Below are 16,198 nucleotides of genomic sequence, written 5' to 3' on the forward strand. Positions count from 1 at the left end.
ATGTTTTTAAGAGTGCAAACTAAACATACACACATTAGCATAAAATATTTATGAATAGTACTGTTGCACAACAAAAACTGACATACCAAAAGGACTTTTTGAATACAGACGTTTTTCCAGTTAACTCTTGCATTGAACACCTCTGAATGTGACCACAACCCCACTGAGACTGAATTACATGAGTGCAGCAGAGGCACGCAGTGACATGCTGCATTGTGAGGAGATTTCATGCACAATCAACAAGCCCTTTGGACCACTGGACCATGCTGGTTTAAAAATACAAAAAACTTCAAAAACAAATTATCTTTTTCATGAAATGATTACTTGCAAGTTTCTTCTATTCAAAGTAAAATGACAAACTCAACTGGGCGTGAAAACACACAATAGTACTCTCACATACTTTCTTTGTCACTGCCTCTGTGTTGATAAAGCTGGTGTAAGAAGAAGAGTTCTGTATATATTGATTAAGGCCTTAAGTCCCAAATTCCCAGAATGAAAACATAGTGTTACAGATATTTCTGAAATTAGCTTACTTAATATATATCTGCATAAAAAACATCATGAACTTTTTGGGGGCTTGAAACACAAATGTTGTGCAATTCTTTTTTTTTATAATCATATTTAGAGATTGGAACTTGGTGAGCAGCAGTAGATTCAGGAGAGCAAAATGTTATGAAGCAAAACAGTCAAACGCATCGACTTTTTAACTGATTTCACTCTCTTCAGTAGTTGTGGGCACCTCTGACCTGTGTCAGATTTAATGCTTCAGGAGTCCATCAGCTCTGAATGGGTTAAAACTGAAAGTCCTGTTGATGTCTGAGTGGCCTTGAGAGAAAGGCTGAACTGGCCTCTGATGTGTTCATCGGGGAGTGCATCTGTGTGTCACAAAGACTGAAAAAAGCATTTGAAACTCTGAGGATTTGTGTGCATGTTGGGCTTTTTTTTAACTTTACAAACTACACCCTCCAAGAGGGTCAACATAGATGTGATTGGGAGTAAACAATACAGAGATTTATATTTTATGTGCATTACTTCTAAACCAACACACTTGAAAATGGTAACATTTTGTGGACATTTTGTGCCGTTGGAAGTGTTTTAGAAAAAGTCTCTTTGAGGGCCTTTGACATATAATATAGTGTATTCAGATGCAAAAGCAGCAAAAAAAGTGTTAAATCTTATTCTGACTTATAGACAAAAATCTGAGAGCTCCTGTTTGTTTTGGCTGTTTGTGTGGTTTTTGTGTTAAATTATATTTCCGATGTTTTTGAGTTGTGCTGCATGACTCTTGTCTGAATTTATTTGCTCTGATTGTGCAGTTCAGTTTCTCTTCAGGGAAATTGATCATGTTTATTCAATCAATTAATAAATCTAACATCAATAATATTCAAGGGAAAAAGAAATTCTGCTATGTAAGGATGGAAGTCAGCAGGTTTCTTCTGTTATCTTAATGACCTTAATGTTGTGATTGTGTCTTTCAAAATAAGAGTTAAACATAGTTGGAACTTTTGAAAACAGAACATGTCACTTATCAAAACCCAAAAAAGAAAGTAAAAAAAAAAAGTAAAAATACAACTATGTATCAGAACATCCGAGTCAATGAATCTAGCCACAGGGGTTGCAAGCCAGTAACTTGTGTGCCGGTCCCAAGCCCGGATAAATAGAGAGGGTTGCGTCAGGAAGGGCATCCGGCGTAAAAAATTGCCAAAATAACCATGCGAATCATCCACAACACTTTAGACATACCGGATCGGTCGAGGCCCGGGTTAACAACGACCGCCACCGATGCTGTTAACCTACAGGGTGTCGGTGGAAATTTGACTACTGTTGGTGGAAGAAAGAGGGGAGGCAGAAGGGTCCGTGGCCAGAGAGAGAAGGGAAAAGGCAGGAACATAGGTTTGAGAATAGGGACTCTTAACGTTGGCACAATGACAGGGAAAGGCAGAGAGCTGGCAGACATGATGGAGAGAAGGAAGGTAGATGTACTGTGTGTGCAGGAGACAAGGTGGAAGGGCAGCAAGGCACGTAGTATTGGAGGAGGGTACAAACTGTTCTATCATGGTGTTGATAGGAAGAGAAACGGGGTAGGAGTGATTCTGAAGGGGGAGTTTGTAAACAGTGTTCTAGAGGTGAAAAGAGTCTCAGACAGGATGATGAGCCTAAAGTTAGAAATTGAAGGGGTGATGGTGAATGTAGTCAGTGGGTATGCGCCACAGGTTGGCTGTGAGTTAGAAGTGAAGGAGAGATTCTGGAGTGAGTTGGATGAGGTCATAGAGAGTTTTCCCAGAGGAGAGAGAGTTGTTATTGGAGCAGACTTTAATGGGCATGTTGGTGAGGGCAACAGAGGTGATGAGGAGGTGATGGGCAGGTTTGGTGTGAAGGAAAGGAATCTGGAGGGACAGATGGTGGTGGACTTTGCGAAGAGGATGGAAATGGCTGTAGTCAACACTTACTTCCAGAAGAGAGAGGAACATAGAGTGACATACAGAAGTGGAGGTAGGAGTACTCAGGTGGACTACATCCTATGTAGACGAGGTCATTTGAGAGAGGTTAATGACTGCAAAGTGGTAGTAGGAGAGAGTGTAGCCAGACAGCACCGCATGGTGGTGTGTAAGATGACTCTGGAGGTCAGGAAGAAGAAGAGAGGGAAAACAGAAAAGAAGACCAAGTGGTGGAAGTTACAGAATGAAGAAACTTGTGAGGAATTTAGGCAGAAGTTGAGACAGGTCCTGGGTGGTCAGGATGAGCTTCCAGATGACTGGGAAACTACAGCAGAAATTATCAGGGAAACAGGTAGGAAGGTGCTAGGTGTGTCATCTGGAAAGAGGAAAGACGGTAAAGACACTTGGTGGTGGAATGAGGAAGTACAGGACTGCGTCCAGAGGAAGAGGTTGGCTAAAAGGAAGTGGGATGTAGAACGGACTGAGGAAGGTAGACAGGAGTACAAGGAAGCGCAGCGTAGAGTGAAGAGAGAGGTGGCAAAGGCCAAACAGAAAGCTTACGATGAGCTTTATGACAGGTTAGACACAAAGGAAGGAGAGAAGGACTTGTACAGGCTAGCCAGACAGAGAGACAGAGATGGGAAGGACGTGCAACAGATAAGGGTGATTAAGGACAGAGATGGAAAGGTGCTAACAACCCAAGAGAGTGTACAGAAAAGATGGAAGGAGTATTTTGAGGAGCTGATGAACGAGGAAAATGACAGGGAAAGAAGGGAGGAAGATGTGGTTGTTGTGGAGCAGGAAGTAGCAGAGATTGGAAAGGATGAGGTTAGGAAGGCTCTGAAAAGGATGAAGAGCGGAAAGGCCGTTGGTCCTGATGACGTACCTGTGGAGGTATGGAAGTGCCTAGGAGAGACAGCAGTGGAATTTCTAACAAGGTTGTTCAATAGGATTTTAGAGAGTGAGAAGATGCCTGAGGAATGGAGGAGAAGCGTTCTGGTCCCAATCTTTAAGAACAAGGGTGACACGCAGAACTGCAGCAACTATAGAGGAATAAAGTTGATGAGCCACACAATGAAGCTGTGGGAAAGAGTAGTGGAAGCCAGGCTTAGGAAGAAGGTGGAGATTTGTGAGCAGCAGTATGGTTTCATGCCCCGTAAGAGCACCACTGATGCCATTTTTGCTTTGAGAATGTTGATGGAAAAGTACAGAGAAGGTCAGAAGGAGCTGCATTGTGTGTTCGTAGATTTAGAGAAGGCGTATGACAGGGTGCCGAGGGAGGAGCTGTGGTACTGTATGAGGTCGTCTGGAGTGGCAGAAAAGTATGTCAGAGTAGTTCAGGACATGTATGAGAGAAGTATGACGGTGGTGAGATGTGCTGTAGGTCAGACAGAGGAGTTCAAGGTGGAGGTGGGACTACACCAAGGATCAGCTTTGAGTCCTTTTTTGTTTGCTATGCTGATGGACAGGCTGACAGACGAGGTAAGACAGGAATCTCCCTGGACAATGATGTTTGCGGATGACATTGTAATTTGCAGTGAGAGTAGAGAGCAGGTGGAGGAACAGCTAGAGAGGTGGAGGTTTGCTCTGGAAAGAAGAGGTATGAAGGTCAGTCGTAGTAAGACAGAATACATGTGTCTGAACGAGAGGGATCAAGGTAGAAGCGTTAGGTTACAGGGGACTGAGGTGAAGAAGGTGCAGGAGTTTAAGTACTTGGGGTCAACAGTTCAGTGTGATGGGGATTGTGGAAAAGAGGTGAAGAGGCGAGTGCAGGCAGGTTGGAGCGGTTGGAGGAAAGTGTCAGGAGTGTTGTGTGACAGAAGAGTGCCAGCAAGACTCAAAGGAAAGGTGTACAAGACAGTGGTGAGACCAGCTCTGCTCTATGGGTTAGAGACGGTAGCAGTGAGACAGAGACAAGAGGCTGAGATGGAGGTAGCGGAGATGAAGATGTTGAGGTTCTCCTTAGGAGTGACCAGGTTAGACAGGATAAGGAACGAGTACATCAGAGGGACGGCTCATGTTGCCTGTGTTAGCGACAAAGTCAGAGAAGCCAGACTGAGATGGTTTGGACATGTTCAGAGGAGGGATAGTGGATATATTGGTAGAAGGATGTTGGAGATGGAGCTGCCTGGCAGGAGGGCAAGAGGACGGCCAAAGAGGAGATACATGGATGTCTTAACAGAGGACATGAAGTTGGCTAATGTTAGGGTAGAAGATGTCCATGATAGAGTGAGGTGGAAAAGGATGATTCGCTGTGGCGACCCCTGATGGGAAAAGCCGAAAGAGAAAGAAGAAGATCAGAACATCCGAGTGTTTGATTTCTGTTTAAGTAAAATGTAAGATTCTCCTCTTGTTTATGGAGCACCTTTATTCCTTGGCAGTCAGAACAGCAGCCTGCATGCATGAATACCAAGCTGAATGTTCCAGCTGTGATGCTGCAACATGATTGAATACTTTCGAATTAAGGTCAAAAATAGAGCAGGGTTTTTTTTAATGGATGAGTTACATTAATTATGCAGGAACTCCTGTTCAAAGAGGATGTTGAGCATTTCTTTGAGGATGGTTTGACCATTATAGTTTATGTTCCCCCTTTTTTTTAATTCAACCTTTATTTAACCAGGTAACTTATCAAAAACATATTTACAATAACGACCTGTGCTACTGAGCCCGTATTTCCTACTGTAGATCTCATCAGTGGAGTTGTTTTTGTCTCTTCTGTAACTGGGACATTACTAATCACAGTGCAGTGATTGAGAATGTGCAAGGACAAAGGGGATTTCCCTTTCTTCGACAAAAATGTACTTAAACATTTGGTGCAAACTGACTGAACAGTTAATCGTTTCCTAAAGTCAAGAGTGTTTTAAATGGCTTTAAAACTGGGTATAATAGTCTGGCTGTGTATTTAAGCAGTTAGTTTCATTAAAAGTGCTGTTAATATGATTGATCCAACAAAGGAAAGTTCCTGTGTTCTTGTCCTGGAGCCATACATCTCTTAATGATCTAGATGACTGACTGAGCAAAGGTGGCTAATAAAGCCAAGAAGGCTGGCTGAGCACGGTGGGTGTTACATGAAGGGCTAAAAATACATATTTTGCAGGAAGGTTGCTCACTACGCTGACAACTCAGTAATTGATCATCACCTCCCCTTTGTTGTCTCTGAAAAAGCAAACACCCATTAATTACCTGAGATATCTGCAGTTTGACAACACTGGCCTCTATTTGACTGAAACTAATAAAGAGAAACAATGACGGTTGCCATGTTTTCCAAAATAACTTAACCAGCTCCAATAATAAAAGGTTTTAATTGACTTTCCAGAAGAATACAAAGCAGCACAGCAGTCATGACATTTAAGTTGAGGATGACATCTTTGATTTTCATAAGATTTTCCTTTTTCTCCCATGAAAACAGTGATTAAAAGTGGTCAGACATCCACCTCCCTGCATGGGATTCATGTTCAGGATTCAGAGAATCTTAAACTTGAACTGAAGCCAGGTTCACCTCCCACATCAACACAGTACCTGCTGCTTAAGGTTTCTTTGGAAAAACAGAAAGATTTTACCTTCGCAGCAAATGACGAGCTGGGCTTTTCCAAGAGGTCCCACAGTTTCTTCCTCTTCTCTGAGCAGCACGTGGTGGTAAACTCCTCTCCCTCCCGCTCCCGCATGTTCTCGGCCTCTCTTTTGAGCTCCTCGTTCATCTGCTCCTTCTTTTGGTGGTACCTGGCCTGGCAGCAGGACTCCAGGTAGATCTCGTCGATGCCCCAGAAGTCCAGCTCTTGGCTGAAGGAGAGGGCGCACATCTCCTCCATCATGTGCAACTTCCCTGTGCGGTAGAAGTTCAGAATAGAGGTGAAGGCGCCAGGGTGTCTGTCGAAGAAGTACTCGTTGCCATCCAAGCTGTAGTCGTCGCATATTTCCATGATGGAGTCGTGGGTGTTGCAGTCCCGCAGCTTGCCCAGCCTGGTGCGTGGCAGTCTTTCCAGCGTCCTCCACAGGACCTCGTGGAGGAGACCCCCGACGTTGAGTCTCACTCTGCGGGAGTGGGTTTTGTTCCGGATGATGTCGATGGTCTCCGGCGGCAGCGTGGTGGCCGACCGACTCGGGGCTGTTTTGATCATCTTCACTCAAGTCAGTCCGACTCTCGAAAAGACTGTAAGCAGTCTGGAACCTCAATGAGACATGAGTCTTGGGAATGGCGGCATCAGGGGCCCCCGTCGCTTCTTGTGTCTGAAAAACAAACAAAAATGAACTCATTCAGGGTGTGATGAGCGGCCATGGCCGGGTGTCCTACAGCAGCAATGTCAGGTGGTTTATCCACTCATCAGAGAAGCAAATAGATATTTTAATCAGCTTTAAGAGGCACAGCCGCTTTTCTTGCTGACACGGGTTACGGTGGGGGGAGCCCCGGCCAACAACAGCCCCGTCCGGGAGCTCTGTCCGGTGCTGAAACGCCCCATCCGTCAATCTGCCACGCTGTCGCTGTCCGTGGTGCTGGAAGGTGTCAGCGCCACAGCGGCTCGCAATCAATTCAGCCTGAAAGTTGCGGCGTTCCATGCGGCTGTGATGTGAACGCACGGACGAGCTGTTCTCCAGAGGGGCATTAATCTGGACTAATGCTGACACCGATTATCAACTTTGATTAACGCGCGCTATTCTGTCCCGGACCGCTCTGATGGGATATCATTCTTTGATAGTTCTCACAAGCTAATTGGCATTTTACATATTATCCCCCAGTTGGAAAAAACCGGGGGCTTAAAAATGCAAGTTATTGCAGCAAAACGCGCGTCAGGTTTGGTTTTACTGCGGCTTGTCTGCGTTTTATTCACACTGGTCACCTATGGGACTGATTAACAAATTAAATCTTTGACACACAAAAAGTACAAAGATACATACATGTAGTCTTTATGTCCCGATCTATCTCATGGAGCGGCATGTTTTCCTGAATGAGTGCGCTAACTTGTTAAGCCTGGAAAATACTCCTATCCGCTGCTGGCAGCTGATGGTCGCATCGTAAATTACGCACCGACATGGTTAAAAAAAATACAACAACCAGGAACCGTCAGGATGAGCCGGTGGTTCCTGTGCTCCACTCCCGCTGCGCATCAACAAGTAGACCCTGAGGATCAGCCTCCACTTGCTTGCAGTGAGAGTGGCCGGCGCCCGCGACTGTGAACGTAGATCCTACCCGAGCTGATTTCATTCAGGTCCTTCAGCGGCGCATCCTGCGTGAGGTTAACCCCCTCGGAGCCGGCGACTCCAGCCCGCAGATCGTCACAAATGACTGTGGGGCTAAAGTGGAATCCCACTGATGTGGGTTCAAACGATCACATGTTCACTGAAGACAGCAGCAGCCTTGGGAAGTGAGGGAGGGAAGGATATGGCTCACGTGTCCTCATGTTCAAATACGTTTTTCTGACACAGGGAGAGTGAGCTACCCCATGTAAACCTCCTTCTGTTGTGGGCTGTCTTGAACAGATTTAGAAAAAGAAGCAGAAGTCAAAACAGTGAAGAAAAACTATGGTAGGCATTCTCCTACAAGACACCAATTACCGAGTAAAGTTTCCACTTCAATCCCTCTGCAAACAGCAGGGATGTGCCAGCCCAGCAGATGAAAGTACACTGCAGATGACTGGTTTGTTTACAGTACTTTATGTGTCCTTATGAGACTCTGGAATTCTCAACTTATTACAGCTGCCCCAACAAAAAAAAACTATCTTTTGTTTCATATGGCCTGATTGCACACTATAGCTGGGCACTTGGACATCTAACAACCATACAATTCCTTTATGACTTGGACCTAAGGTCTGGAACCTGTAAACAATCTCTATTTGCTTTACTTTATGTGGAACCTTAAAGTCCTCACTCTGATCATCTTCTTAAATATTTTCACAGCGTCCACAGTGGTCTTTTAATGGCATTTGAGCCAAAATCCTAAAAATCTTTGATGGATCCTCGGGGATAGTGTCTGCAGAGCGGCAGTAGTTCGTTAGAAATTCACCTCTGTGTTGTGGGTAAGACTGCTGGCGTGGGATAAGCAAACTCCCTCAGGCATGTTGATGTTCTCTGCCACTAGCTTACGGCCCCTCACACCCCTAAGCTAACGTTACTGGTACTATACAGTCGTACAGTTTTAAGTCAGATTCCAGCTCAGACGAGGAAAACAGAGATGTACATGAATCTATTTGTTTACAAGTGGATGCATCAGAATGAAGTGGAGCAGGAAGCTTGTGGCCCACCATGGTAGTTTTTAAATCACACCTATACAAGCTTTTTCCAACAGCATTTTTGCATCTGCTCCTGAGTCCTCCGGCAGTTTGAATAAAAAGAATTCTATAGAAAATACAAATTTACTCTTAAATTTTATTACATGTCCTCCATCATCAGAAATATGCAACAATAACATGTTAAAAACACACTTTTTAGTGGATGGGTTTTAAAAAAAAACCCTTTTGTGTCATGTTTGTGCCAGAAAAGACAGTATGTGCATTTAATGCACCTTAGCTGGTTGTTTCAGTGAACCATGATGAAAGTCTTTCACTTTTTGAACACTAAAGTTTTAAAAAAGGACTGTTTTTTTTCTTCCAAAAAGGAGTCTGAAGGAAATAAAGAAAGTTCACAAAAAAGCCTAACAACAGTGTAAAAAATCATTTTAATGTTTTATTATAAATAGAAAAAGTACTTATAATGTATAAATATATATATAAAAAACATGTATTTCAAAGCTATTTACAGTTCTTTTGGTCAGAAATGTGTTTAAAGAGAATCCCTGCTTCTCTAGTGTGCATTTTTGGGTCTGTATCGCACAGGCAAGTCTCCTTCGGGCTGTAGCATTCCAAATCCATAGCGGCTGGCATTTATCTCTGGTAACTGAGCATTTGGGTCACAGAGTTCCAAACTGTAGTTAGTCAACACCATGTAGACAAACCTGGAGTGGGAACAAAGACAAAACAGCAAAATGAGGACATTTGGTGGGGATGTGAAATATTTTGATCTTTACTTTGAGAGCCACAAAGCAAAACGGATCTGGGACACTCACTGTCTGATGGTGCTGATGGCAAAGGACTTTCCCACACAGCCATTGGTGCCCGCCCCCCATGGCATGGTGTAATATTTCAGCTTCTTCCCCCCTTTATAAAAGTCTTTCTTTACTGATCCATCCTCGTTCAGGAAGCGGTCGTACTTGAATTTCTAGAAAGAAAACACAATTTTGTGTTTGTTTAGGAGTCACCAAAAATGAGAAAAAATAATCATTACTAATTACAAAATGCTTTTTCCTCCTCTACATTTTGTGCCTGGCAGGAGCTTTCTCCCTCCCTTTTCTCACTGCAGTCTACCATAAACGTTCACACGGCTATCAGTTCCTTCTCCCTCCCACGCTTATCCCTTAGTGACCCACAGATCTGGACTGACCTCTCACCCGGTCGTCCAAGGTTTGCTTCATACAGGTGCTGCTTCCTCCTTACACAAACAGCTACTGGTTCTAATTACACGTAAGTCTGTCTCTAACAAGCCCCTAAGACAATTACTACTGCTCCTGTTGGCAGCACAGGAGAGTTCTGAGAGGCTGCAAAAAGTGGCAGAAGCTTCTTCCCCAAGATAGAAAGACAAACCTGCGGCTCGTGATAAATCTCAGGGTCCATTTGAGGGCTGATGAAGGGGAACAAACATAATCTGTCCCCTTTTCTTAGCAGGTACTCTTGGCCATCAGCCATGCAGAGGATCTTCTCTTGAACCACTTCTCTTGTGATGAAGGGGGCAGCAGTGAGTCTCAGAGTCTCTTCCAAGGCGCTGTCTGAGAGAGGAAAGGCAGAAATGATTTTTTATTCAATAAGGGTAACATCTTGCTTGTTCTTCAATAATTTTGCAATGGTTTATAGGGCTGGGTATCATCGATAGTTTCCACAATTGATTTGATTCGCCAGAGCCTGGATCAGTTCGATTCTTTTAAAACACGGTGATTTAGAACACAAATGGTTAATTTAAAATATATTTCCCTAAAAGAGTTTGGAAAATTCATGCATGTGAGCATAAAGCTGTTCCTTTAGTCACCAACGTCTGTTTAGGTCAAACGGGCGTTAGCATTAGCCTTCCTATAGGAACTTCTTGTATACGTTAGAATCAAGCTAGCAGACTTTGGCTTTACTGCTGTTAAACATTAGGTCAACAGCAAAGGAAAGGCATAAAAGATCGATCTGGACATTTATGGATCAATTATTGATTTATTAAGCTTGGATTGATTCCGATCTATGAATCTATTTTATCAACTCAGCCCACATGATTTAGCAATTTTCTGCTTTTGAAAAAGGTTTGCTGTCAATATAGAATATAATTTTGTTGTTTACATTGACTGTAGTAGTGGAGGGTAATGTATGGGGTAAGATCAGGATCAATTGATAGTGAACAAAAAACTAAACTAAAAAAAATGAAAGATTTGAAAGCAAATTTAAACTTGAAATGACACATTGTAAGCTGGAGGGACATAAAAACTGTAGTTTGAGGACTGAAAGTGAAGACAGAGAGAAATGAAACACAGCAGCTGTTACAATTAAACATTAGTTTTCAGTAGGCAACAATATAAAAACTTTGGATAAACTCCTCACCGAATACTGGGGTGTTGACAGATCTGTCCGTGGAAGTTGTCCTGAAAGTCTCCATATGTCTCATTTGGCCAAACTCCCTCTGAACCGCCTTCAGAGCTTCAGGATTTGTCAACAGGTAACCCAAGAGCCAAAATGCTGCAGGACCAACATTACCCTGGAAAAAAAAAAACACAAACTATTATGAGGATGTCATGAATCCTTCAGTTACCGCCAAGGCGGCTGCAGGGTTCAGCAAACATGATGAATAAATCTGCAGAGCTGATATCTAACTTCTGTCAGATTTCCAATAAACCACAAAGAACCGTGAAATTGTTTGTCAAATTCGTGTCACACCTGTGGGAAATCGGAAAAAAGCAACACCTCCCTTCATGCATCTGGGACGAGAGCAGCCACGATCTGGTTTGTCTCACAACTGACAGCGCTTGGTGCAGTAACGGTTTACTTAAAAAGGAAAGCCATTAGAGACACGGCCTCCATACCGTCCCACACGCATCAAAGCCGTGAAGTTACGTCTCAAACAGAGTCCGATATGATTAAAGGAAACAACAGAAATGATGAAGGCTAGGTATAAAAAAACACAAAAATCCTTTTGAAAATTATACACTTCTTTAAATTGACAATAGTGATTCAATTTGGTTTTATTTAACGTAGAAATTCTGAATAAAAAAATGTATTTACTAATTATTGTTTAGAATTCATTCAGACGTGTAGTGAACAGTTCTCTGCTGTTAAAAGGTTTCATTTTTATATGGAAATGCTGATGTGACTCAAAGTAAAATACACTTTTACGAGAGAGTGTGTGTAATCCGTTGCCTAACCAAAGCAAACATCAGATTAAATGCCTTCGATTCAGTAAACCTCTCAAATCCTGCAGGTGATGCATTACATGTGAGGCTGCAACTTTAGAAAAAAAACAAGTTTTACTTCAAATCTTAAACCTACAAAATGCAATGTCAACCCTTCTCACCATTCATTTGTTTTTAATTGAGGTACAGATGAATGCAGTAAAGTTATTTTAAACGAAGACTTTTTTTAAATAATCATATACATTATATTCCACAGATTAAGTAAAGATTAAACATGGATTTTTGTGGATACAGATGTTCAACTAGCGTTGCAGTTTTGTTAGAAATTGAAAGTGTATGCTGGAGAAAAAGCATTCGTTTCCCTGAATCCGAGGTGAACAGCACACCCGTGTGCCAAATAAGAGTACTGGTTTTCTGTGTTTGCCCTCAAAGCATTAAACAGAAACTACTCCACAGTCACAGTATCGTGTGATTTTGCGCGCACTTTATTTTATCTATGAATAACATCACAAGGGAAGTCCCTGCATTGTTATTACATGAAAACCACTCCCTCAGGCTCTGACTCACCTGTGTGGCCCAGAGCTGCATCAGCATGGCCTTTCTTTGTGTCTCTTCATCGACCCCATCGTCCTCCAGGAGCCGCCTGTAGGCGTGGAGCCACGGGCTTGACCCGCAGTCCTCGGTCTGACCGGCCTGAGCCAGAAGCTCCCAGAGCTTTCTCTGCAAACCCGTTGCTGCCTTCTTCTCCTCTGTCGGACACAGAGCGTCAGAGAGGGTCACAAAAAGAAACCAGCTGGCAAATGAGTGTTTGGAGAGGGACAGAAATGTTATGCAACACCGTCATGAGCGGTCATGTAACCACAGAACGACAATGACAGGCTTTTTTTTTGTTCAATATGGGTGGACCTGCTGTAAGATCTCGAAAAGAAACACCCTAATGTCAGCTGTCACTGCTGTGACAGTCAACACGTTTGATCACAGTGTCGTCACAAAGAAGTCTGAGCAACCAACGCAAGCACACCCTTTCCCATGGCAACCACAAAACAAATCAAAGGCAGAGCCCATCGGTGATGTCAGACTCATCAGTAACAGCTGTGGGGGACCAACCCGCCTACAAACATGTCTGAAATGTTGTTTTGAGAATGCTCACCTGCTTTTAGCGTGCCTCGGGCCATTTTGGTTAGGAGGCTGTCAAACTTCTTGTACTCGTCATAGATGCTGGAGGGGTCCACGCTGTTGTTGTTCTTCTCCCCGCCGAACAGGCCCATATAGCCCGCCCTGCAACAAAAAGACAAGTGTAAGACAGCGCAGCACCATCACAGGTTAAAAAATACCTATCATTTTTTTTTTCTTGAGACAAATAGATAACCTCTCAGGTGTTTCCTTTTAAAAGAAATACAATTTAAATATTTTCCACTGGCACACCCACAGCATTTGAACACTACCCTAGTAAGCAACTATCTGTTTAACTCTGTTTATGTTTTGCTTTTGTTTATGAGGATTCCTTTAGGGGAAAGAGCATTTTCAATCACAACCTTCAGGGTGGAAAATTGGCCTTTAATATTTGTGTGACAGGGCGCTGTCATGATCTTTCTTTCTGCATTTACAAACAAAAGAAAACAGAGCTAAGTGGTGAGTAAACTGTTTAACGATGTAGGCTTCTCCATACTTGAAGAGTAATCTGTAACAGAGGTCGAAGAGTCCCTCCTCTTTCCAGTCCCGCTGGTTCTGAGGCGTCTCAGCTTTCAGGACGGCCTGCAAGTGTCTGCTCATGGTGCTGTTGAGCCTGGACAAATTCACTCCCAGGAAGTGCCTGCCGACACAAAAGTGTGCAACAGGTGAGCCAAGAAAAGGTTAAAGGAAGACCTTTGGAGGAAACATAATTCATTAACCAGAAATTGCTGGAAATATGTAACTCATTATTACATGACAACAGCATTAGTGGTTAAACAAAAGAAGCAAAGCACCTAAACATACATTTTACACATAAATGCAAAGTTTTACGCAACCTTTTTAACACAGATAAGAGTAAACAATACAGCTATGAATGCAGTAAACAATAGTATCATCTTAAAAAAGCAGTGGGTTCAACAGGAAAATCTGCATGGATTCTTTTCCTGTAACATGACAGGGCAGATGCCAGGCGCTGCTTTCAGATTCACAACTGTTAAACATGAAAGTTCTTTTCATGCTTGTGGTTACGGCCGTGCAGCTCTACCTCTTCATCATCTCCTTGACTTTATCCGGCTGGTTGTGCGGAAGCTGCAGGTCAAAGATCCTCTCCATGAGCACCTGTGCGTAGCGAGTGAAGTCCAGAGACTCTGAATCACCGATGACTGCGTCGTAGGAGTGGGGATCCAGAAGCAAGGTCACGTAGCGACCTGCAGCACGCACCTGTACGTCAGCGGAGGACAAATGAGTCGCTTAGTGGAACATATGAACAAGTGAAAAACAAACCATCCTGATTAGATTTTATTCTTTTTCTCTGACACTAAACCAGCACATATTTCAGCACAATCTTTCCCAAACGTTGCTAAATTCCCAAGTCGGGTGTTAGCTTTCATGAACCCAAATCAACATAAAATTAAAAGCCTTTTTATTTAAAAAAAAGGCAATGTAACATTTGTAAAATCTTGTGTCAGAAAAATATATAAATTATTCTAAAATAGCAGAAACCTCATTTGGAGATAATGATGTGTATAAAAAATCTGCATTTTAATAGAAAATGCTGGAAAGCACAAACTTCCGACAATATCAGGATCATTTATTTCAAAAAAGACAATTAAAAAATAACATAATAGATAAAAAAAAATGACTTTACTACTTAAGCAAGCATGATTTTAGAATGATTTTATTCCTCCTTTATAAATTGAAAATACACTTTTTTGATGGATAAAAAGTGTTTATGATATTTCTCTGCTGTTGAAACATTTCACTAATACTTCATGGTTTAATGAAAATGTATAAGCTGCTCATTAAACAACAACTTTTAAAAGAGAGAGTGCAAGTTAGCATCAGCTTAAAAGCCTTTGAAGCAACAGACCTCTGTTCTGTCCGATGTGAACGTTTAATTTTGCATTTAATACCTTTATTTGTTTTTATTGGAAGAGGTTTGTCTTTCCTTTTTTGGGTTCTCGAAATTTTCAGATCCAGTAAAAAAAAACTTAAAACTAAACTACTACTAAGCTAGCTCAGAAAAATCTATTTTAATTCAGATTATGTCTACATTTCTAGTGGTACTTACAGTGAAAATGTTTCCGTGCTTTTCTTTCATTCGCTTAATAAACTTGGAGGCGTCTTTTCCAAATTCCAGAGCATGGCCCAGCCAAGGAATGAGCCCTTTGTCCAGAGGAGGCTCTCTGTTGGATCTACAAATACAGAAATAAAGGTCAGACATTTGTTTGTTCTTTTATTCATTCTTTGAAAAAAAAAAAAACTTAATTTAAGGTTAATTAAAATAACCAACTAATACATTTTTGAAATGAATTACCAAGCTATTAGCCAACATATATACTAGGCTATTTTATTACATCAAGAGAAACTTTGGAGAGAAAAGGGTTTTCTTGAAATAATATAAAAAACAACCAGGTAGAAATGTAATCCTTTGCAGTTAATTAGAAAACTTAAAAACATTCAAAGGTGGAACAATATTCAGGCAAAGCAAAGTCGTACATTTGTGGGATTAGAATTTAAAAGTGAATTTGAAAAAGCCATGAATGACACTTTTTCAGTAACCCAGAGGTGACTGACCTGCGTCTAGCTGTCATGAAGAGGGTCAGCATCATCATCATCATCACTGCGGTGAGGACAGGCAGCCAGATCATCTTTAGCCTAAAGTCGAGTAAAAATGCATTAAAACAAAACAAAACGCCCCAAAACTACGTTTTCCCGCTTGGGTTCTCCTTTGAACAGCACAGACGTGACTTACCAGAGTCTGGCTGCGAGGCAGGAGGTCAGCATCAGCGCTGCGGTCAGGACGAGCGGCTGCACCATCTTCGGGCTGCGCGCGGTGGCTTGGGAGCACCGGAGTCCTCGCGCCGGCTTTTAACACACGTCAGTCTGACGTCATAAGGGCGTGTCCAAGCGTAGATTAATTATCTTTGAACGCAACGAAGTGGATTTAATTTTAGAAGTTAGGATTGTTTATAGAACAAACGCTCAGGAATCTCCCCTGTCATTGGTATTCCCTCGTTTCTTCTGCGCATGTGCAGGATCTGAGCTCGGGCTCCTCATGAACTCTTCAGAGGGTGATGCTGGACAAAGTCTATCTGCATGAAAATATTCACGTACACACTGGAATGTTCCTTAGTGTGTGAATGTGTGTGTGATGGGTGAATGAGACTGACTGTAAAGC

The 16,198-nt window shown here is 42.4% G+C and overlaps 2 protein-coding genes across 4 annotated transcripts in view; both read right to left on the minus strand.

Moving 5' to 3' along the window:
* The window catches only part of kcnb1 (potassium voltage-gated channel subfamily B member 1), a 60,723-nt gene extending 52,933 nt beyond the window's left edge, over positions 1-7,790 (minus strand). Inside the window, exons 1-2 of one of the 3 annotated variants that reach the window (XM_011474642.3) lie at positions 7,624-7,790; positions 5,999-6,665 (exon numbers count right to left, since the gene is read on the minus strand). In XM_011474642.3, coding sequence (XP_011472944.1) covers positions 5,999-6,556 — 558 coding nt within the window. In that variant the 5' untranslated portion in view covers positions 6,557-6,665; positions 7,624-7,790. The other 2 variants (XM_004068544.4, XM_020703005.2) reach the window with 2 other exon arrangements.
* A 1,025-nt stretch (positions 7,791-8,815) lies between these two features.
* Positions 8,816-16,043, minus strand: ptgis (prostaglandin I2 synthase). Its single transcript, XM_004068471.4, has 11 exons — positions 15,773-16,043; positions 15,595-15,675; positions 15,089-15,212; positions 14,063-14,238; positions 13,514-13,657; positions 12,995-13,122; positions 12,412-12,593; positions 11,039-11,192; positions 10,049-10,230; positions 9,475-9,626; positions 8,816-9,363 (listed from the first exon to the last, which is right to left on the minus strand). Exons 1-11 carry the CDS (start codon positions 15,835-15,837, stop codon positions 9,213-9,215), a joined length of 1,539 nt encoding a protein of 512 aa, XP_004068519.2. The 5' UTR covers positions 15,838-16,043; the 3' UTR covers positions 8,816-9,212.
* Between the last annotated feature and the right edge of the window lie 155 nt (positions 16,044-16,198).

This window comes from Oryzias latipes, chromosome 5 (assembly GCF_002234675.1).
Source record: "Oryzias latipes chromosome 5, ASM223467v1".
Lineage (NCBI taxonomy): Eukaryota > Metazoa > Chordata > Actinopteri > Beloniformes > Adrianichthyidae > Oryzias > Oryzias latipes.